Source organism: Toxotes jaculatrix, chromosome 21 (genome assembly GCF_017976425.1).
Source record: "Toxotes jaculatrix isolate fToxJac2 chromosome 21, fToxJac2.pri, whole genome shotgun sequence".
NCBI classification, from domain to species: Eukaryota; Metazoa; Chordata; class Actinopteri; family Toxotidae; genus Toxotes; species Toxotes jaculatrix.
Window position 1 is genome coordinate 14266747 of NC_054414.1, and position 21256 is coordinate 14288002.

The 21256-nt window shown below is 40.2% G+C and overlaps 5 protein-coding genes across 9 annotated transcripts in view; 3 read left to right on the top strand and 2 right to left on the bottom strand.

Moving 5' to 3' along the window:
• The window catches only part of LOC121201093 (poly(ADP-ribose) glycohydrolase), a 57653-nt gene extending 56886 nt beyond the window's left edge, over positions 1 to 767 (bottom strand). For 3 of the 5 annotated variants that reach the window (XM_041066729.1, XM_041066730.1, XM_041066728.1), the window contains exons 1-2: positions 255 to 767; positions 70 to 158 (exon numbers count right to left, since the gene is read on the bottom strand). In XM_041066729.1, the coding sequence (XP_040922663.1) occupies positions 70 to 158; positions 255 to 361 (196 nt within the window). In that variant the 5' untranslated portion in view covers positions 362 to 767. The remainder of the gene's footprint in view (positions 1 to 69; positions 159 to 254) is intronic. The other 2 variants (XM_041066731.1, XM_041066733.1) reach the window with 2 other exon arrangements.
• A 482-nt stretch (positions 768 to 1249) lies between these two features.
• Positions 1250 to 9002, top strand: zgc:174164 (uncharacterized protein LOC570656 homolog). The gene is made up of 22 exons (XM_041029624.1): positions 1250 to 1389; positions 1689 to 1795; positions 1883 to 1959; positions 2051 to 2129; positions 2216 to 2292; positions 2787 to 2979; positions 3107 to 3169; positions 3399 to 3470; positions 3587 to 3756; positions 3943 to 4030; positions 4479 to 4609; positions 4944 to 5115; positions 5457 to 5546; positions 5693 to 5888; positions 6037 to 6148; positions 6456 to 6636; positions 6791 to 6877; positions 6965 to 7070; positions 7653 to 7782; positions 7913 to 7997; positions 8182 to 8219; positions 8344 to 9002. The coding sequence occupies exons 1-22, from the start codon at positions 1323 to 1325 to the stop codon at positions 8465 to 8467; spliced, it is 2445 nt and encodes an 814-aa protein (XP_040885558.1). The 5' UTR covers positions 1250 to 1322; the 3' UTR covers positions 8468 to 9002.
• A 191-nt stretch (positions 9003 to 9193) lies between these two features.
• Positions 9194 to 11220, top strand: LOC121175659 (L-seryl-tRNA(Sec) kinase). The gene is made up of 6 exons (XM_041029468.1): positions 9194 to 9491; positions 9763 to 10018; positions 10266 to 10467; positions 10575 to 10650; positions 10760 to 10853; positions 10927 to 11220. Exons 1-6 carry the CDS (start codon positions 9273 to 9275, stop codon positions 11139 to 11141), a joined length of 1062 nt encoding a protein of 353 aa, XP_040885402.1. The 5' UTR covers positions 9194 to 9272; the 3' UTR covers positions 11142 to 11220.
• Positions 11221 to 11239: 19 nt separating this feature from the next.
• LOC121175660 (zinc finger protein Pegasus-like) lies at positions 11240 to 14488 on the bottom strand. The gene is made up of 4 exons (XM_041029469.1): positions 14436 to 14488; positions 13977 to 14132; positions 13700 to 13888; positions 11240 to 13477 (listed from the first exon to the last, which is right to left on the bottom strand). Exons 1-4 carry the CDS (start codon positions 14461 to 14463, stop codon positions 12537 to 12539), a joined length of 1314 nt encoding a protein of 437 aa, XP_040885403.1. The 5' UTR covers positions 14464 to 14488; the 3' UTR covers positions 11240 to 12536.
• A 664-nt stretch (positions 14489 to 15152) lies between these two features.
• acadsb (acyl-CoA dehydrogenase short/branched chain) lies at positions 15153 to 20867 on the top strand. The gene is made up of 11 exons (XM_041066431.1): positions 15153 to 15235; positions 15540 to 15702; positions 15786 to 15886; positions 15989 to 16195; positions 16369 to 16539; positions 16959 to 17084; positions 17170 to 17262; positions 17379 to 17468; positions 17578 to 17715; positions 18064 to 18163; positions 18664 to 20867. Exons 1-11 carry the CDS (start codon positions 15203 to 15205, stop codon positions 18738 to 18740), a joined length of 1299 nt encoding a protein of 432 aa, XP_040922365.1. The 5' UTR covers positions 15153 to 15202; the 3' UTR covers positions 18741 to 20867.
• Positions 20868 to 21256: the final 389 nt, after the last annotated feature.

Genomic DNA, 21256 nt, shown 5'->3' on the forward strand with positions numbered 1-21256 from the left:
AAAAAACACTGTTTTACAAAAGAAGGAAATACTAAACACAGCCGGGAAAATATTATATAACAAAGTTACCTTGGAGGGAAGATGAAGCAGAATTTGGGGCACTAGTTTCAACCCTGAATCTCTTTGCTAAAGGTTCAAAGTCTGTCAGTTCAGTCATTCTGAATAAAAGAAAGAATGACTCACATGAGAAACGTCCATATTGAGACAGACGTCTTGGCAGTTTAAGCATGAAAAGACACAACATGTGAACTCACAATACAACGGGAGCTGACACCACCAATGAGGCGTTTGTCCAGACCTGTCTGTTAGGCAGTCCTTTCTTCAATAATTGAGCAAATCTTGAAGTATAATATGCAGCCATATATGACACAGTGTACTTAAAGAAAGAACATGTCGGTGCTTCAGTCAGGGACGAATTTTTCCCTGTTCCTAAATGCGGACTGACCAAGTGACGTTAACTTTTAAGCGTTAGCGAAATACTTAACGATGCACGAAAATGCTGCTTTGTATTTTAATAACTTTCCGACTTTAAACGACTGTTAGCCAAACATAGCTTATTAGCTTACATGCTAACTAGCTTATTGACTACACCGGGTTGTTAAAACTACTGATAAACAACCTGTTTCAGATAAGCGCTTGAGCAGGCACCGTGTAGAGTGACAGCTTTCTATTACAAAAAGCTTCAAAGTGCCCTCTACGAAACTTTGTTAACCTTTAGTTAACGTTAAAACGCACACCTGTACTTTGCTGCTGTTACTTGATTTTGCTAAAATTCAACAGTGCCGCTGCGTCAAAAGACTTCCGAGGAGCGCGTGACGTAACAACAACTAAAATATCGCGATATTTCCAAATCTGCCCTCACCGTTCATACATAGACTGTATGCGTTCATATTATTTTCTCTGTAGTAAACAATGGTTAAATTTTCATTCAGACACCATCGAAACAAAGCTCGATTTTATTACATATTTACAGTGCCTTTATATATAAAAATGCTAATGAAAGGAAAAATGTCAGAAGGCAGAACTGCACCCACTTGGGTCAGTTAGTGTTGATACAGCATTGTTAAACCGTCAGTTAAGAATAGCCTAAGTATGTTATAACTGTCTGAGAAAGCTATTCACAAATATTTGCAGTCTTGTAAACCTACCTTTGCCCCTTGTTTGTTTTCTTACGCATCCTGCAGGGTAACCTGTCTACCACTTAGCCACACCCATCATCAGAACGCACCTGACCAGCAGGAAGCGAAAGCACAAACCTTGAACTCATTGCAGGCATAGCATAGGTCTATTGAGGGCATAAGCTAAATACTTTAACCGGGATCATGGTCAGAAAATACATCGTTCTTGTTGGTCTCTTACTTTGTTGCTTTTCTGGGATTTACAGCAAAGGTGAGGCACGGCTGATACAGGTTATATGTCGTGTAGTCCTTCGATGGAGCAGAAAAAGGAGCTTGTTCTTCTTCTTTTGTACATGACTGTACAAAAGAAGAAGAACGAGGTGGATTTTTTCCTGATTCGTTTTATGATTTTATTATTTTAAAGGGCACAATTCATTCAGAAGAAAGAGGCCGAAATATTTTTCTATTCATTTTCCTGTTTTGTGTTATGGTTGAATTATTTGTGCTTGTGTCCTGAAAAGAAATTGCATTTGAGAACAAGAATAACTTTTGCTGTCTATTTTCTTCCAGACATTTTAAATGGATTTACATCAAAACTTTCCAAGTACTCAATAGTAAATCCCCAGGTGATTCACAGATGGACAAGGAGTGTCAACAGACCACCACAGTCAAAGGAGGTAGGTAACAATCCTGATTAAATCATCTTTTTATCTGACATGTTAATGTGACACCATTGAGAATGTTTTTTTTTTAACCAATTTCAGGACTTTGGAGAGGACACAATATCATATGTGCTCAACATAAACAACAGAAAGCACCTCCTTCATCTAAAACGTAACAGGTATCCACCCAAAGTTATTTCACACTGACAATATTGTAATTTGTTAGTGCTTCAGATCAAATATCTCATGATTTTTTTCTCCCCTTGCCAGAGACTTTTTACACCCAAACTTTGTTAAGTATTTACTTGACGCAACTGGTAACCACAACTCATCATATCCTAAACTACATGTGAGTCATACACTTCACTTCGCATCTGATACATAAGCCTGATTTTACAATCAAACCTTAACCCGCTTTTACTTTCCTTCTCCCAGGTGCATTGCTATTACCATGGAGAGGTAGAGGGATATGAGAATTCAGTGGTGGCGCTCAGCACATGCTCTGGTCTCAGGTCTGTTGCTGGTTTTAGTTCCTCCCTTGAGTGATAAATTGGGCTAGAGCTTGGCTCTGATCCTACATTAACATTTACTGACTTTCAGTGGATCAGTATTATGATTTATTTATGAGTTATCATTTCACTATATTTTGTTGACTAAATTAATAATTCAGGGCGACAGAATCACTACATTGACGTTTTGAACACAATAGTGTCTTTTTATATATATATATATATATATATATTTATAGAGAGAGAGAGAGAGAAATATTCTCTTAAAGATGTGATACTGATTTTAGCCATTTTACAGAGCCACAATAATCAGCTCAGACAATTTTTTTCCACTTATTACAATTGATACAAAGGTTCTACACAAATCTATTTGTGTCCCCATGCTTTTCCATAAGTATATCATGCCAGGTAATGTCACAATGTAGGATTGCAGCGCCACACCCTGGCTTTGACACAGACTAAAAGTGGTGTGTCTGCTATGCACTATTTCTCTTTAGGGGTGTGATCATCTTTGGAAATGAGAGTTACGGTCTTGAGCCTTTGCCACAGTCTGCCACCAGTGAGCACCTTCTGTACCTACTGAAGGACGTCCAGACTGAGCCTGTCGTCTGTGGGGTCGTCAGTGAGGCTGCATCAACACAAAGCCATGAACCCTTTGAACCTGGCCAATCGCTGACTTCACTGCTGCGGGTTAGGATGCTCTCTGCATTCACTTCAACATATTTTCATAATGTGAACAAGTTTTAAAATGGATGGCTGAAGGTTTAAGTGACTGCTTTTCCTTATTTTCTGTTTGTCCTGTTTGTCGTTTTAACAGAGGAAGCGCAATTTACCACAGACCAGTTATGTGGAGTTGGTGCTGGTTGTCGATAATCTCAGGGTGCGTGTGTACATCTGTCTATGAAATCACTATTTCGTAAGCGAGAAGGAATTGCTCAGATGCAAGTCAGTAAGCATGACTTGTAAAGCTTTTGCCTTACTCTGACTCATCAGCCTCCTATTGTTTAGCAAGTAGTATGTTTTTCCCCCACAAATGTTGCAGTGCTTTTCGTATGCTGTGCATTATATTGTCAAAAGTATTAACCAGACTATTCTAACTGTATTTACAGTATAACTTTAAGAAAAGAAATGAGACTGCAGTACGAGATGAGATGGTGGAAATGGCTAATCTACTGGATGGGGTGAGATTTTAAGTTGTTTGTAAAAGAAACTATTCCAACTTGAATTACTTCTAATGCTGTTTTTGTATCAATGCAGTGCTATTCTTTAAAATCTTTTATTTTCTGTTCTGTTCTAGTATTACAAACAACTGAATATCCGTGTCGTGCTAGTGGGCCTGGAGATTTTTAAGGACAGTAATCCTTTTGATGTGGATGGCTCTGCAGGAGATGTGTTGGGGAGGTTTGTTAAGTGGAGGAAGGAGACTCTTGTACCAAAGATCAAGCATGACGTTGGTCAACTTATTGTGTGAGTAATACCTGTTCTTTGTATGTATGTATGTATGTATGTATGTATGTATGTATGTATGTATTTATTTATTTATGAGTAATTTAATGCCATCAGATGACATTAATTGATACAAGCTACAGTCTCATTTTTTCTGAAATGTAGAGTCAAATTTGTGACTTATCTCTTGGTCCACTTGTTTCTCAGTGGTCGACCCAGTGCATATGGAGGTGTGTTAGGCATGGCCTTCGTGGGCACTGTCTGCTCTGTAGCGACCTCTGGAGGAATCAACGTGGTTAGTTCAACTCCTGTTTAACTTCTAACACCAGCTGACACCATGGTGGTTTGCCAGCTTGAGCTTTTGTGTAGAAACTGACACTGTCTGCATTATTCATTTATAAGTGCAGCTCACTTTCAAAGGCTCTGAATAACACAGGAGTCAAACAGGTTAGACTTGCACACAGTCTTAAGAAGCTCCATGACGAGGCACTTTTTTGTATTATTGGATTCCTTAGATTCTTTTGCTTCATGTTTTATTCCTTTTACCATCACACTGAAGGGAAAAATGACTTCCTGTTCTACTAAAAATAATAACACCTGTGCCCAAAATCTAATTAAATAACATGATGGAACTTCCCATCTTTCATCTTTTCCCATCAAATAAAACAACATTTCTTCATGTAACTCATATCATAAAGGTTTTAAAAAGATCCCCACTGAATGTACTTGGTGTGTTTTTACAGTTCAGCGATAACAACCTGCCATATGTCTCCACTGTTGTGGCGCATGAGATGGGGCATAACCTGGGCATGAGTCATGACAGTGACCGATGCAGCTGTAATGGAGGAAGCTGCATCATGGCAGCCAGTGCTAGGTAAAACATTTCCTATAAAATATTTCTTAACTACATGGCATGAAATGAAAAAAAAACAGTAGTTAAAATCCTATAACACATAAATACCATACAAAGTATATCTTGTGCCTTTGTGCGTATTACTGAATATCAGCTCTTTTATTAACCTGTCAATCGTGGTATTCTTCTGCATAATGTAACCTCTCTTGGAGGTACTTCATATTGAACTGACAACTACAGTTGCATATACACTCAAACGGAAACACACAGTATAATCTTGTCAAAAAAAATTTTAGTAGTGTGAAGCCTGTCCAAATGGACATTTCCATTAATGGTTTATCCTGTTACTCTGTAGTGGTTCCACCACTTTCAGCCGCTGCAGTGGAGAAGACTTCGAGACGCTGATCCTTCGAGGAGGAGGTGTGTGTCTGAGAAACCAGCCCTCCCCATCAGATGTGGTTGGTACTGCTGAATGTGGCAATGGTCGCTTGGACAAAGGAGAGCAGTGTGACTGTGGCAAACCAGAGGTAGAGTACTGCCTTCCAGATAAATTCATACTCTCAAGAAGTTTCAGAACTGAACACATGTTATGTACTGTGTAAGGTTTTTTTTAAATACATTTTTAAATACATGATTATCATGTATAATACAACTAATGACAATTTTTTAAAAAGCACTTGAAATTTTTATGCAAGCATTTTTGTTTGTAAATCAAGAAGAAGCTTTTGCTGTAACACAAATGGAGTCTACGGTTCACAACCTCAGGGATCTTAGAATAGAAATATTCAGACTGCATTAAATTCTTGCACATATTTCTGTCTTTTCTGTGTGGTGGTAACCATAGTTTTGCTGTTTCCATTTCATACAGGAATGCAATAATAATTGCTGCGATGCTGCCACCTGCAGATTTACACGTGGGGCCGCCTGTGCTCAGGGGAGCTGCTGTGACGACTGTCAGGTCAGCGTTGTGCAGGACTTCAGGCTGGAGTTATGTAGTTTAGGCCAGCACTGAATAGAGGCAGTCAGTTGTATTCGTGAAAAATTTTTTTGAACTTAAAAAAATATATAGTTTCTGTTGCTGTACGTGATGGGTTTTTGTTTTAGATCAGAGTTTCTGGAACGCCATGCAGAGAGTCTGTCAACACCTGTGATCTTCCTGAATACTGTGATGGCAAGAGTGAGTTCTGTCCCAGGGACTTCTACATCATGGACGGCCTCCCTTGTCAAAACAATGCTGCATATTGCTATGACGGCAGATGCCAGACGTATGATTTCCAGTGCAAACATCTCTTTGCACCAGGTACATTCCTTAATGGCTGATATGGATAATTCAGTGAATAATGCATTACTCCAAAGTTTACCAGGAGGCAGTGGTCACCTGGCAAGATATAAGTTAACTTCTCTTGTCGGCAATATTTTATCTTGGCCATTATATCTCTCTTGTGCAGATCCTGCAACAAAGGCAGCAGATATTTGTTTTCAATATGCAAATACTAAGGGAAACTTATTTGGAAACTGTGGCATCACCAGCAATGGACAATACATCAAATGTCCTGTAGCGTAAGTACTCTGGTTTTTAATCACTGAAGAATGCAGCAGCAGTCATGCCATAGATAGGATCATTTATTTCAAGACACAGCAACACAAAACCCACCGACTGGCCTTAGTGTACTCTGGTGGATATGACTGTGCTGTGTTTCATCACTGTTGCCATGTACTTCGGATGATCATTTTAATCAAAATAGTGTAGTGCAGCACTGAATAACAGCACTTATTCAGAGCTGTTAATTTACAGCACTAAATAACAGCACTGCTGTACTGTACAGCACTTGGGAACTAAACGTTTTCTCTTGAACCTGAACTGCAGAGACGCCATGTGTGGAAAGGTGCAGTGTACCAACGTGGATGTCAACACCCCCCCTCCTGGTGCCCATGTCAGTATCCAAATTGTTGAAGGGTCAACTTGTGTTAATGCAGACTTCAACCTTGGCACAGATGTGCGAGATCCTGCCTATGTTAACCCTGGCAGCCCTTGTGATAAAGGAAAGGTAAGCGGACTTTGACAACTATAAAGAACACGAGAGAGAATGTAACCAGGAACCTTTGTGATATGACTTGTTCAAGGACACTGCTGCCATTGTGAAAGCGACATATAATAACTCATTTTGATCGCATGAACAAGTTATAACTCTTCTCTTTCAGACCTGCCTGGACTTTAAGTGTGTAAACGCTTCTGTTCTGTTGCCCAACTTGGACTGTCATGCTGAGACCACCTGCAACGGCCGAGGGGTAAAACGGCATTTTCGTTACTTTCTTTACTCAGTTACCAGCCACTAATAGCAAGTCTGACTTTGCTTTTATAATGTTTTTTTTCAGGTGTGTAATGACCAAGGACACTGTCACTGTCAAAACGGGTGGGCTCCACCCAACTGTAACACCGCAGGGCGAGGTGGCAGCATAGACAGTGGTCCAGCTCAGATAGGTGGGTTCAAATTGATGCTATCAATTTGCTTTTCAAGACAAAATAAGTTCTCACTGCATCATTGGTTATGCAGTAATCTAATACAAGATTGTGTAGTAGACCTTATAGTAGTCCTACATCAAGGCTTCATATTACTCATATATTAATCATTCATTGCTGGCGTGACCGTGGTAACAGTGGTTCCTGTTTACATCTGTTGTTGAAGCACTCAGATGTCAATGTGTTTTGGCCTTAGGTCATTTTAATAAAATTGATGGTTCAGAAACCACAAATACTGTTTTCATTCATCGTTAATTGTCCTCTGAGCCTGGGATCCATCTCAGCCAAGAGCATGATAAACTAGAAGGAACCAATCTGGTTCTTAAACTACCATTAACGAGTCTGAGTTGTCATGTATGTTATGTTGGTCATGTCATTGAAAATGGGAAATAAAAACTTTACTTGCAGAAGTAAAGTGCACTGCAAAATCGGCAAACCATTGATATAATAGGGAATCTGCTCGGAGTGCCTGTTGACAGTGTTGTGTAATTAATGGAGATAAATAAACTGTTCCTTTTTCACATCTGACCATGTCTACCTCAGACTACTCCCTCAGGAACGGCCTGTTGATCTTCTTCCTGTTGGTGGTTCCTCTTCTGGTCCTTCTCATTCTGGTGCTGCTCTACATCTTCAGGAGAGATTCCCTGGACCCCTGCCTGAAAAGAAGTCGCAAGTAAACATCAACTCACATTATACAAAATATATTGATAGATATTTTTAGGCTCCAGTTGTAATGTTTTTCTATTTTCTTGAAAAGATTATTGCCTTTCATGCGTTTCTTTTTGTTGTTTTTGCTTTTACAGGTCACGTAATGCTCAAAATGGAAATTCAAATGGACAGCCAAACAGAAATGTTCAGACAAGTGCCACAACCCAGCCCCCAGAGCGGGTAAATATTTGAGTTTTTGTTGATCATTGCTGCAGGGAAGGCAGGTGTTTATTTTTGCAGCACAAAAATCAGGCTTGCATTTCCTGAAAATTTAGTCACAAAATAAAACAGGTATCATTTGTTTTATTTTCAGTACATCTTTAAAGACTGACTGATTAGAAGTTATTTTTTGTTCTTATTCTAGCCTGGAAATCCACCAGCTACCTCATCTCAAATTCCTGGGTATGAACTTATTTAACTTTCTTTATTTCACTCAATCCCTATTTCCCTCACATATTCAGAGGAATCAGAGCTTATAAGCAAACCTGCGTAACCGGTTGAACTGAATTTCTGCATAAATACTCAGTTTCAGGTTTGGAGAACTGGATTATTGGAATACAGAACCAACAACTGCACCAGCACGGCCACCACCTCCTAAGCAGGGTCCCGGAGTGCCCAAACCAATCCCGCCCAAACAGCTGCCGAACTGATTCTCTTTTTATGCAAAATCTTTTCAATAGTATTGTGAATGAATGGACACTCGCTGTATGAAGAGACAATTTTAAAACACTGTGATGATAATAGAATCACTGTAACTTTTTGCCAGCACCTTTATAAGGTCGACTGTAGTAACGTGGTGGTAGATGAGGCAGGTAAATGTGTAAATATTTAAAGGTATATATCTGTTTTATTAGATTCCTGTTAATTACTCAGTGCAAATATGTGAACATAAAATGTATAAAAAAAACTTTTGTATTTTTAATTTGTATTGTGTTTTTGTTTCCCCTAAAAAGAGTATTTTAAGGATTTTGTGTTTGTTGATTTCATGGATGTTGATTGTAATTAAAAACAAATTTATCAGTAAGTTTTATTTAAAGCTTTTTTAATGTAAGAGTTTCTTGGAACTGTACTGTAGGCTGTAACACTAGTTTATTTTATTCTTTAATGTATTGGTAACAGAGGAGAAGCATAAATGGAATTATGTAGGTATCAGAAATAAGCATGGAGTAAAAAAAATTTTTTGGCAGTGGCTTTGCTTTTTGTTTTATGATTTTACTTTTTCAGTTTTTCCTCGTTAATTCAAAGCGCTTCGGTATTTTCCCACTTCTACCGTGCATCTGACTTCTTTTACCTGCCTCGCTTCACTTTTGTGGGCTTTTATTCTGAAATGATTATGACCGAAAGTCACATGTTTTCCTCCTGGTTCGACACCGGAAGTCAGCTGTCAAAAGCAACCGTCCATGGGCTCTAACGCTATGTAGAATGCTGGGTTTTAAAGCGGCTCTCTGGTAGCGCATGGCAGCAGAGGGGGATGCAGGTGTCGGTTGGGCTCCGGCCTGTCTGTGTGTCCTCTGCGGGCTACCTGCAACTGGGAAGTCCACTCTGGCCCGCACGGTCCTCAGCACCGCTGCGCAGCGCGGATGGAGAGCCACTGTGGTGCCGTATGACGACCTGATCCCCGAGCACGCTTTTCAGACCAGGGCGGTGGAGGACAGTGTCAAACTTCAAGAAACGGTAAAGACAACTGATCTAAATTGGGAGATTTTTACTGTGAGTTCAGGGTTCAAATTGATCATTCGTAGGCTTTCCCTAATCTAGTAATTCCGAACCCATAACAGTAAGAGGAAAAGTACAATAAGAGCTGAAGTTTTCTCTTTAAGTATCAGACATTGCAAGTCATTGTCCTCATTTAGGTTTCTGTGTTGCTATATTAATTCATTCATATTTTCAGCATCCATTAAAAGGTTTTATTGACCGGAGATCTTTTTTTTTTTTCACTTTCCAGCACACTGAATGGAAGTTACACAGACAGGCAGTGTTGCAGTGCATTGAACAGTTCTTGCAGAAACCTGAAGTGTTGCCAGAACTGCCAAGTAGCTGTCAGATTAACTGTGATGCATGGGAACAATGCATTCGTTCTCTGCTGCAGCCTGAAGCTTTGGACCGCTCTCAGGCTGACCGGGCACCACTTCTCTTTCTACTGGATGACAACTTCTACTATCCAAGCATGAGATACGAAGTGTACCAACTTGCAAGAAAGTGTAAGCACTCTGTTTTTTGGGAACAGCATCAGCAATATATTTCAAAAGCCATCATCTTGCAGCAGAAATTTGATGTTAATAAATTTGGTGCATTGAAAGGCAACTACATGTTTACTGTGATGAATTAGTTATTCCATACACTATGGAAAACTAGAGAATTTCTTATGTTCTAAAACATGCAAAACCACCATTATGTAGTAGAAATAGTGTCCCTTTAGTTGAATTAATTTGTCAGTTGTCTTTCCAGATTCACTGGGGTTCTGCCAGGTGTTTCTACACTGTGATTTAGAGTCCTGTATCAGCAGAAACCAGAGCAGGTCTGAGCCCATTCCCACTAAGGTGATACAGGAGATGGTGAAGCGTTTGGAGTCTCCAAATCCACTGAAAAACTCATGGGAGACAAAAAGCATTTTGCTCAACACTACAGACAGTCTGTCCAAATGTGACATGTAAGACAGCACAATAAGCAGTTAATAACACTTTTTGCTGAAGGACATTTATCAGGCATTAATTTGCTGCCTCTGTCTGTTTCACCTCCTGTGTGGCTTGTCCTCAGACAGAAGGTGATGGAGTTGATCTCCTCTGCATTGAGCAACCCACTGAGCCCAGTGGAGGACAACACTGAACAAAAGGTGTGCCAAGCTACCCCCTCTCCCCTATTTAAAACTGTTAACAGTGAATTTTAAATGTGCAACAGTAGCAGTGGAGAATTTAGCTGCCATGTTGTCTCATACCGTGCAGGAAGCTGACCGCCTGAAATGTGCCTCCAGCGTGGTTCACCAGGCTGACCAGGCCTGTCGGCGCCTGATCTCTGAGGCCATAAAGACTGCAAGGGGTCAGTTGAGAGCTTCATTATTACACATTTGGCTTTTTACTGCATTATGATAATTTTGTCGCCTTAATTTCAGAAAATCGGGTGTCCTCTGAACACATGAGGTCTTTGGCCACTCAGCTGAATGAATCCAAAGCAACATTTCTTCACAACCTGCGAAAACAGCTGCTTCAGGAAACGTCTTTCACTCAAGAGGACATTGATGTGGAACGTGTGGTGAAAAGAGCAGTGGATGTTTTTGACCATGAGAAAACGGAAATCTTATTAAGAATTATGAATGACTGTAAATGACTTTTTCACGCAGCCAGATTTAAGTGCACAAATGAACGTGTGTAATTTGTATTTAATTAAATGTAAATAAAAAGTACTTTTGCTGGACACTTGCTCTTCAGTTTGTGGACCATTGTGGCACTAAGTGAAACAATTTTCATGAAAAAACATAATAAACCACCATGTAGTGGCCATGTACACAGTTTCAGCAAATATGGTATGAAATCTTGATCAGATAACATTTTAATCTTGTTTATCAGGATACACATCATACATATAAGATTAAAGGGATAAGAGCCCATTAATCTCAAAATTCCTGTCTTCTGTCCATAATAACATGATCACATTCAAACAAGTTAATCAGGCGAATAAGTCTTTATACCAAGATTCCCTCAAAATCAAAAATTACTACTAAAAGTAAAATTACTTCACATTACATTTTAGAGTCATAGGTTTAACCTGAATCTTTAAAGTCCTTCAAAATCAGCTACTACATAAGAAGTGGCTACAGTGAATTTTGATTTTTTGTTAAAAACAGATATATGTACAGTACCACAAAACTACAAGACAATTTATAAATATTCATAGAAAAAGCTCTTCAACAGTATAAATTAATAATAATTAAAAAAAAGGGAAAACTACTTAAGTCTATCTAAAAATACTACTGACTAATTTGGTTGGATACCTTCTACTGCCTATGGTGTGAGGTATAAATAAATATCAGAACAGCAAGCAGGATTATAATGAGCCTGGCTTGACACAATTTTGAACAGAAAATGAGACTATTAGGCTGCCAGTCTCTGAACATCCCTCTACACAGTGAAATATGCCCTGCTAATTTAACTGAAATAGAAACTTTGGTGTATAATTAGCTTAAAAAGCAATATACAGATGTTGGACAAAATGACAGTTTAACAGCACTGCAGTGAATACTGAGCTGGTGGAGCTCTTTAAATATTCATGTTTAAATACTGTTAATTGGTCTTTCATTTAAAATGTCTTATATGGAGCTGCCCGCGTAATTTGTGATTTGCTGAAAGAGCTGAGTGAAACCCTGGTGACTCACTGAAAAGAGATGAGAGACAACAAATCCACAAAATCACAATGACATTTAAAACATAAGCAGCTGCATTAGCAAATAAGGACAATGGTCAGAAGGCCTTACCTAACACTGACTGTGTAACGCAAGATGTTTCTGTGGGTTTGTCCATTCTGAACAAATATGAAAAGATCAAAGTTGGGAGCAATGAGGAACTGCAATACCCCAAAGATATAGTGCAGTTTTTGAGTGTAAAACATATTGTAAAATGTACATAACAAAAATATTTACCAGTGTCACCATGTTTTAAGGATGTACAAGCAATATATGGAAAATACAAGGATCTGAGACTCCATTTGCTTTTGTGTTGCAAAGAATCACTTTCTATGCTGGCCACGGGCAAAATGGCATGCAAAGTCATATTTGTCTGTGCACATGTGTCCACAGTTGTTGCACTGGAAAGGATGTTCGTAGCCATGACAGCCCATGTGAATGGTGTAGAGGATATTGTCAGAAAAGTGAATATCACAATGCTGGCATTTGTGGAAGAGCTGTTGATCCAGTGTGGTCAGGACAGGAGTGGGTGTGCTCGGCTGGCTGTTGCTAACACTCGCAGTAAGAGTGTTGGTGTTGTTCTCAAAACCAAGGCCAGGAACAGGACTGCAACTCCCGTGGCCTGAGGTGGGAGATTCTTTTTTGGGTGGTGACGTCTGCACTGCATTTGAACACACTGCAACCTGTTCACTAGAGATCTGATGTATGAGGATGGGCTTCTCGTCTTTTAAAGACTCCCTGTCTGGGGATGCTGGAGTGTGAGACTCAGAGTGAAGGTCGGTTGCCAACTGGCCAGCAAGTGTAGACAGCTGGTCCAGTGGGTTGTTAAATGTCAAACCATTAGTGCCCCTGTTGCGACTATCACTCTCATCCTCCTTGGGAAGATTCTTATACTCATTGCTGTTCAAATGGTGGTGGAGCTTGTGAGACAAGTCATTCAGATAATCAGACTTTGGTCCTCCATTGATCATGGGGGGAGGGTTGAAATTGATGAGCAGTCGCCTGCTGAAGCCCAGCGAGCCCGTCCTCTTCTGCAAGGCACTCAGCATTCTCTTGTTGGAGAAAGGAGAGCGAACGACCCTCGTGGGCAGGAGTTTGTGGCGGCGGCGACGGTGGTGTGACAGGTTGCTGCGGTCACTACAGCGGAAGGCGCAGAGGTCACACTTGTACGGCTTCTCTCCAGTGTGTGAGCGCATGTGGGCTTCCAAATGGCGCTCATAAGCAGAAGCAAAAGGGCACAGCTGGCAGCGGTGAGGCTTTTCTCCTGGGTGACAATCAGGAGAGGATATAATTGAAGTCAACGGATAATAAATATTTTACATTGTGGTAAGTCAAATTATATTTATAATCCTAAATTTGTTCCAAGGCACTTAACAATCTGTATATGTATAACAGCTCCTCAGCGGTGTGTCTAGATTACCTGCAGTGTTTCTACTGTAAGCTTTCGGGCACGGTGTAAGTGAAATAATGCAGTGGAAACACTGACCTGTGTGGATGCGGATGTGCTCTATTAAGCGAGCCATGCCCTTGTTGGCATAGCTGCAGTAGCTACACTTGTACTTCCCATCGCAGGTCCTCTCCAGGCCGTCCATCTGCACATCTGACCCATCCTCCATTGACAGGCTCACCTCCACAGACGGAGGATCCAGACCATTCTGCTCACTCCTGGATGCAGCTAAAAACAAACACACCATGACCTTAACATCTTACTCTGTACTTAACAAAGAAACAGTGTTTTGTGATATATTGTGAGTCCTTCCCACCGGCTTGAAACGCCTCCACCGACTCCTTTTCTCCACACACAGAGCCTGAGATCATGTTTACATGCTGGGTTTGCTGGGTCAGGTACTCCTGAAATTCCTTCACAAAATCGACAGGCTCGGTCTTTATCTCTTCCATTTCTTTCTTCTGTGTTGAACCTGAAAGGATCCAGAGGACATGAGTCGAAAGTCAGACGTGTGAATACTGTGCTTTCACATTTCACAGCTAATAACCAACAGAAGCTAATATAACTAGCCGTTTGTAAAACACGCTAGCTTTTATTCCGGAGATATACTACGGAACGCCTTTTAAGCCAAAACGTCTAGTTTCCGCCTCTCACTTGTTTGCCTTAACTCGACAGGAGATACCCTGTCAACCTGTCAACACGTAGGTTTTTTTTTTAACGCCTTAAGGCGTTTGGACCATTAAAGCTTCTGTGCTATTGGTTGGCGTCAACATACCGAATGCTTTTTGACTTAAAAACGGCATATGATATCGACGATGGTACTTCTTCTTCTTTGGTCTGGCAGACTGGACGCAGCAACTGCGCGTTGCTGCCCCCCTCAGTCTGGACAACACAAGTGGTACAAATCCAAATACCAGTAGTACAAACCAGTAGTATGGAGGATTTCCAGTAGTTTTTTTGGTTTTCTCAGGGACGTCTAGACAAAGTGTGGATGTGAAATTAAAGACACTTCCCATCAGGATGCTTTTTCACCATGGCCAGGCGACTCTTAAGCCCACAATGGCCAAACCTCAGTCTCAAGTATTTAACTACCCTTCCTTATTTGATAATCCATGAAATATGCCCCAAAGGATACTTTCCCAGTGGTTTCATCTCTAGAACTATTAGCAAATACAGATGGTGCTGCAGAACCAAAAGCCAAATACCCGTATTCATTTCATTTACTGTATATAAAAAGATTCAGTTCTGATACTCCTGTGTTCCCTGTGCGCCAAAAACGCACCTGTTGCCTTCATGAACCGTCGGAAAAAAGAAACACAGATCAGACACATACATACAAACGAGTCTTAAGAATGCTTCTCACAGCAGTGGTGAATATTTCCTATGTATCCTGGTTATGTTTGTTCAAAACCACTGTTATCATTAATAATAGGGATAATGGTGATAGTCACTGTTTATCGTTATCAGGGAACCACAAATTCCGAGTGTCTGACTCTTACAAGAGGCACTTAAAGGCAGCATACAAACATTTTGTAACAAGTCATGGCTGCACCGTTGGTCAGGACTTTCTTAAAGGTGAGACTGAATATTATGATCATATTTTTTTTACATTTGCAGGGTTTGTGCAGTGATTTCAATACATTGTCCACGGTGTTAGTCTTTTATCCTGGAGGTTACCTGTCTGGCTCTTGCGTACGTGACGTCGTTAGCTAGCAGTCGGCTAACACTAGCAAACAAACGCACAAACTAAACAGTGACTGCTCTCTCCATAAAGAGACGGTTCGTTTATGAAATTGTGGTGTGGCATTAGTGGTGAGTGGAAACCGGCACGGTTGTCTAATGCTCTTGTTCAAACTTGATCTCTGTTCTGCTTTTTTAGTCTTGCAGACAGATCTCTCGACCATGGGGGACGTGCCAGACTGGATGGAGGAGCCTATCCACCAGATCTGCCCCAGATGTGGCTTCAGACCAGGCAGCAGGGGTGGTCTCCTTTCCTCCCCTTCAGACATATTCAGAGGAGGAGAGCATGATGAAGGAAGCAGGTGAGCTGGGCATCTGGTAACGTGTGTTACTGCTGCCGAAAGAAATTTCTAAAACACTAAACATCTGTCTTGTTGGTTGACAGTGAAAAAATATGCACAAGAGCGCATCGCACCATTTGTGTCAAAGATGGATGAAAATTCTGCCATGGACGAGGAAGTGATCAAATCTCTCTTTGAACAGGGTGTATGTAACTTTTGTAATCACGAACTGATATTTTATTACATTAAAGTTGTCCCCAGTCTTTTTTTTTTCCCATCCAGTGACTCTCATATTGAACTTTCACAGCTCATGGGCATTGAGATCGACCCAGAGTATGGTGGCACCGGCTCTTCGTTCTTCTCCAGCATTCTGGTCATTGAGGAGCTGGCAAAGGTGGATCCCTCTGTGGCCGTGCTCTGTGACATCCAGAACACGCTGATCAACACACTGTTTTCCAAACTGGGTACGCCAGCTCAGAAAGAGAAGTACCTCAGCCGACTGTCAACGGACATGGTGAGCAATTTGACATTCTGTCTCTAAGTATAAGCATAAAATACTACATTTATATTGGTCGTTAGGAGACCAACAACAATTGAACAATTGTAATGATTACTCAACTCGATGTGCCCTACATTCCCTGGAATGTCTTCATGCACTTCCTTATGTGCCTGCGTCATGTCCCACAGATTGGAAGCTTCTGCCTCTCTGAAGCAGAGTCGGGGAGTGATGCCTTTTCTCTGAAGACAAGTGCTGAAAAACACAAGGACTATTACATCATCAATGGATCCAAGATGTGGATCAGTAATGCAGAGCATGCAGGTGTATTCCTGGTGATGGCCAATGTGGATCACTCTGCTGTGAGTAACTGCCCGGTTTATTACTTGTTTTCAGCCAAAATGTGATGCACAATCTACTCGTTTGTTTTTTATATTTCTCAAGGAAAGATCTTAATAGAAATTTACTCCATCTCATTAGCTGAGAGAGTTATTTTCATTATGGAATAATCTCCAATTATTTACTTAATAAATGTTTTGACTGAAAAATGTAAGAAAATATTAATTGCTTAGAATCCAAGGTGATGTCTTCATGTCTTGATTTGTCTGAATAATGTTCCAAAACCCAAAGATATTTAGCTAACAGTGATATAAAACACAGGAAAAAAAACACCTCACATTTGATGAGATGAACTCAGAGAATGTTTGGCATTTGCACTTGATAAACAATTGAAATGAATAAACAAAATGTGCCATTGTAATGATTTTTTCGTGATTGACAGGGATACAGAGGCATCACCTGCTTCATCGTAGACCGGGACACTGAGGGGCTTGAGATTTGCAAAAAGGAGAATAAGCTTGGCCTGCGTGCGTCCTCCACCTGCCCGCTTAACTTTGACAATGTCAAGGTACTACGAAAACATTGTACTGTAACATACTAATGTGAAACAAATACAGCTGTGACTTATCTGAACTTTCTGCTCTCCATTGGAGGTACCAGAGAAGAACATTTTGGGACAAATTGGTCATGGGTACAAGTATGCCATCGGAATGCTGAACGAGGGTCGGATTGGCATTGCCAGTCAGGTAAAGCATTGGACTTTTTTTTTAATTTAAAACAAGCTAAATGTGCTCTATTCAAGATGACAACACACAAAATGTAAATGTTGCATGAGCTAACTTTGTCTGTCTCTGTATTTCAGATGCTTGGACTGGCACAGGGTTGCTTTGACCACACCATTCCTTACACCAGACAGAGGGTGCAGTTCGGAAAACGTATCTTTGACTTCCAGGTTAAGATCTCCATTATTTTCCATAACATGTTTATCATTCACATTATTCTTGTGCTCAGTGTATTGTTCAGTGAGTACTTACATTGTTGTGATACTCTTTGTATTCCAGGGCATGCAACACCAAATTGCACACGTAGCAACACAGATTGAAGCTGCCCGGCTGCTAACGTATAACGCTGCTCGTCTGAAAGAGGCTGGGAGGCCTTTCATTAAGGAGGCCTGCATGGCCAAATACTTCACTGCAGAGGTGAGCTTCCTGATTCACTGACTACCACTGAGAGTTTTGGAAATATTTATGTGTATTCTAGGATATATTGTGATCATCAGAGTTATCTGGTTTATGATTCTATACATCAATCATATTTATTTTTAGACATTGTTTCCTTGTAGTAGCACTTAGCTGTTTTATCAGGTTTACATTATTCTTCTGATCTTATCTTTGTTGCTGAACCTTGATTATTCTCTTCATAATTCCTCTTTTTTTCTGTTACATGTTTTCAGATCTCTGTGTTAGATGTTCTATGTTGGTCAGGAAACTTTTTCGAAAGAATCTTCCTCATTAAAGTAATGATCTGTTATCTTTTATCTTCTTCAGGTTGCAACTCTAACCACATCTAAGTGCATTGAATGGATGGGAGGGGTAGGCTTCACCAAAGACTACCCCATAGAGAAATACTACAGAGACTGTAAAATTGGTGAGCATGACTTGACAAATACGCACCACTAGACAAATATCGACTTGTGTTTTCAGACTATTTGTGAAATTACTGGTTAGATTGGAGGTGGTTTCGGTAGCTGGCACTAAAGCCACAATGTGGAAAGGACACAGCCCTCAAGGGCTGTGGGAAGGTCAGGTGTAGCTGTTTGTGATTGGACCACAGTGGGGCGGAGAGAAGGGCTGATAGCAGTGGCTGTAATCAGACTCCGTAGGAATTCCCCTCTCAGAGTGTCATTATACCAACACACAGCCAAGGAAGCTGCCAGGGCAAAATGTCACTTTTCCTTTCATCACCTCCATTTGGGCTCCCCAGTTCTCCAGCTGGAGCGCCGGCAGACTGAGCTGCATAATAAGCCCCCCTGTCTCCTGATAGTGAAAGCTGAGGATTTGTGTACTGTGCAGGGCAATTTGACAAAATTGACCTTGTTTTGTTCAGCAGGAATTTATTCTAATGTTTTGATTTCTCTTCATGTGCAGGCACCATTTATGAGGGCACGACAAATATCCAGCTAAGCAGTATGGCCAAGTTCATTGATAAGGAGTATGACCACTGAAACCATCTGACCGGTGCCTGATAGATTTCACTCTGCTGTGTTACACTCCGTATGTTTTTTTCTAAATGACTTTATTGGGATTAATGCAGCTGCGATGCATTACTTTCATGTTTCTGGGGTTTTGTTGTAGTTTCAACTTGTAAACTTGTAAAGTAGTTCCCACTACCAATGTTACTGATGTAGTTACAGTTCCTCAGCTTTGGGGTTAAAGTTAGTCAGGTTTAATGATTAAAAAAAAAAAATTCATTCACTTTTGAAAGTCCTCTGTGACTGAGATCAGTGAGTTCATTGTGTTTTTTTCTTTACTGGATCCTGTAAAACAGGTGCATTGTAACACGTCCCTCACATGCTCCATAAATACTGTACAGTTCCTTGTTGGGAAAATTTGACAAAGCAAATTCATATCATGACAAGAAATTATCTGTAAAGAATGATCTGTCAATAACTGACCTAATCAATAAATGTGAAGTATGCCCTGGCGCAATCAACCATCCTCTTTGTTCAGGATGGAGGCGTTGCTTGTTTGCAGATTAATACCAAGTCCTGTCACTAGATGGGAGCATTCTCCAGAGAGGCAACGTCGCTCTGAGAGGAGGCTGCTTCTCACTGAAAGAGCAGTCAATTACCGTGTCTTATAACAGCCTGTCACCTCTAATGATATTTTATATCAGTTTAATTATGCTGGTGCTTCAGATGAAAAGAGCCTGCCTTGCATAATTGCCTCACTGATAATTTTTCAAATTATATTGATTACATTTTCGTGTCCTACATGCTGCTTAAAATGAGGTTTATTGTTTTACACAAAACAGACAAGCTGTGTCCAAATATACAGACACCTAATAGCTATTACCCATGACCCCTTGAAAGAAATGTATATTTATTTATTTGCAAGGAATCTGTTTAACAACAAGAAAGCCACCAGTTTACTGACAGTGCTTACCAGTATTAACAGGGATGGAAAAAAAATCAGGTTCATAATTGCTGCAATGGTACAGATTGGCAGTATGTATGTTCAAATTCCCATGAAGTTAATGGATAACAGTATAAACATACATTAGTCTGACAAAGCATTCTCTATTCTCTTCACATTTTATTAATCATCCCTATTACTGAACATGGTATGAAAAAAATGAATCTCAATTTTGGAAGAGAATTACCTCAAATTTAATGTTACAATTATAAGATTACATTTACTGATTAATTTATGATAATTATTTAGTGTCATCTGTTGACACCTGATCAAAGAGCAGTTTTTGAGTGTTTTTTCCACATATGAAATTAGATTCTTGTCCTCTTGAAAACCTTGGGTTAAATGTGTCTTTCTGTTACTCCAAAGTGAACATGACAGGTTGAAAATGATTGCTCAAACAGACATATCATTTCCTGTCTAATTAATAATATCAGCTCCGTATTTGCCCGGACATTTCCAAAATCACTTAAACGACAAAGCTGAAAGGGGGAAACACAGGCCTGTGTTTGCATCATTGATCGAGTGTACTCTGTTTTCCCCTCTGATCCACTCGGACTCGTTCTGTCTGTTCAACGAGCCCCTGTTTGATGAACATAATCTGATGAAAACACAGCTATCTGCTTTTCACTTTGAATTGGCAAACGCAGCTCGACTGGCCTCTTTCTCCGCCCCCATCTTTAACACAGCTATGAGACCTCTAATTATGCAGGGATTCAAGTAGCTTTTCACAAAACACAGTGTTGTCCTTTAGAGCTGGAGAGCGCTCCACGAGCTAAAAGGACATGCTGCATGTTTGTAGGTTGAGCAAATTCAATTTGTTTGATTAGTTCACTGCATCTGCTTCAAGTTTGGTTTAAATGATGAATCTTAAATGCACCCAGAGTTGAGATTTTTCGTACATTTTCTTTATTTTTAAGGTGAACTTTCACCTTAAATTATCCTAAAGATGTCTACATAAATACTGAGGGGCCTTCTCATCATTGGCCAGGACTGACAGACATGATTTCTGTGTTTGGGGTTTTATCACTGACAGATTTGTGTATTGATGCAAAGCACATTGTGGGGGCCATTTGTTTGATTCAACCCAGCAAGATGGCCTCTCAATCTTTAATTTTACTTTGGTCCTCAGTCTCAGTCTGAAAGCAGAAACAAATACAAGGGATATCTCTCTGCTGCTTTTTTGGTGTCTTTATTTTCTTCTAATCATCATCTAATCTGATCACACTCCACCATATGAATGTTCCATTACACATAGAAGTATAATCTGGATCCAAGCACCGGTATTATTATAATATGTGACAGGAACAAGCCTTGTTGTTTCATGCATTACACCACCTGCTGCCTTTGTGGGTCTGCAGGCTTTTGTACAAAGCTGATTTGAAAAGCCTTTATCACAATGGTACGCATTCAGTTTGATGTCTGCCTGTAGCACTTCCTGACTAATAAAATTACACCGAAGTCAATGAGCTCCGGTCCAGGTGAAATGCACAGCGCATATTGCTTTCCTGATGCACAAAGGTGGAACAGTGGATACTTGAAATACAAC

Excerpts from the sequence above, each read along its gene's own strand:
- zgc:174164 (XM_041029624.1), top strand. The coding sequence starts at position 1,323 with ATGGTCAGAAAATACATCGTTCTTGTTGGTCTCTTACTTTGTTGCTTT. Across the intron at positions 1,390-1,688 it reads TTCTGGGATTTACAGCAAAG|ACATTTTAAATGGATTTACA; the intron begins GTGAGGCACGGC and ends ATTTTCTTCCAG. Across the intron at positions 6,878-6,964 it reads CCACCTGCAACGGCCGAGGG|GTGTGTAATGACCAAGGACA; the intron begins GTAAAACGGCAT and ends GTTTTTTTTCAG.
- LOC121175659 (XM_041029468.1), top strand. The coding sequence starts at position 9,273 with ATGGCAGCAGAGGGGGATGCAGGTGTCGGTTGGGCTCCGGCCTGTCTG. Across the intron at positions 10,468-10,574 it reads AGTCTGTCCAAATGTGACAT|ACAGAAGGTGATGGAGTTGA; the intron begins GTAAGACAGCAC and ends GCTTGTCCTCAG. Across the intron at positions 10,651-10,759 it reads AGGACAACACTGAACAAAAG|GAAGCTGACCGCCTGAAATG; the intron begins GTGTGCCAAGCT and ends CATACCGTGCAG.
- LOC121175660 (XM_041029469.1), bottom strand. The coding sequence starts at position 14,463 with ATGCCGTTTTTAAGTCAAAAAGCATTCG. Across the intron at positions 13,889-13,976 it reads GGTGGAGGCGTTTCAAGCCG|CTGCATCCAGGAGTGAGCAG; the intron begins GTGGGAAGGACT and ends GTTTGTTTTTAG. Across the intron at positions 13,478-13,699 it reads GCACATCCGCATCCACACAG|GAGAAAAGCCTCACCGCTGC; the intron begins GTCAGTGTTTCC and ends ATTGTCACCCAG.
- acadsb (XM_041066431.1), top strand. The coding sequence starts at position 15,203 with ATGGCTGCACCGTTGGTCAGGACTTTCTTAAAG. Across the intron at positions 15,236-15,539 it reads TGGTCAGGACTTTCTTAAAG|TCTTGCAGACAGATCTCTCG; the intron begins GTGAGACTGAAT and ends CTGCTTTTTTAG. Across the intron at positions 16,540-16,958 it reads CCAATGTGGATCACTCTGCT|GGATACAGAGGCATCACCTG; the intron begins GTGAGTAACTGC and ends CGTGATTGACAG.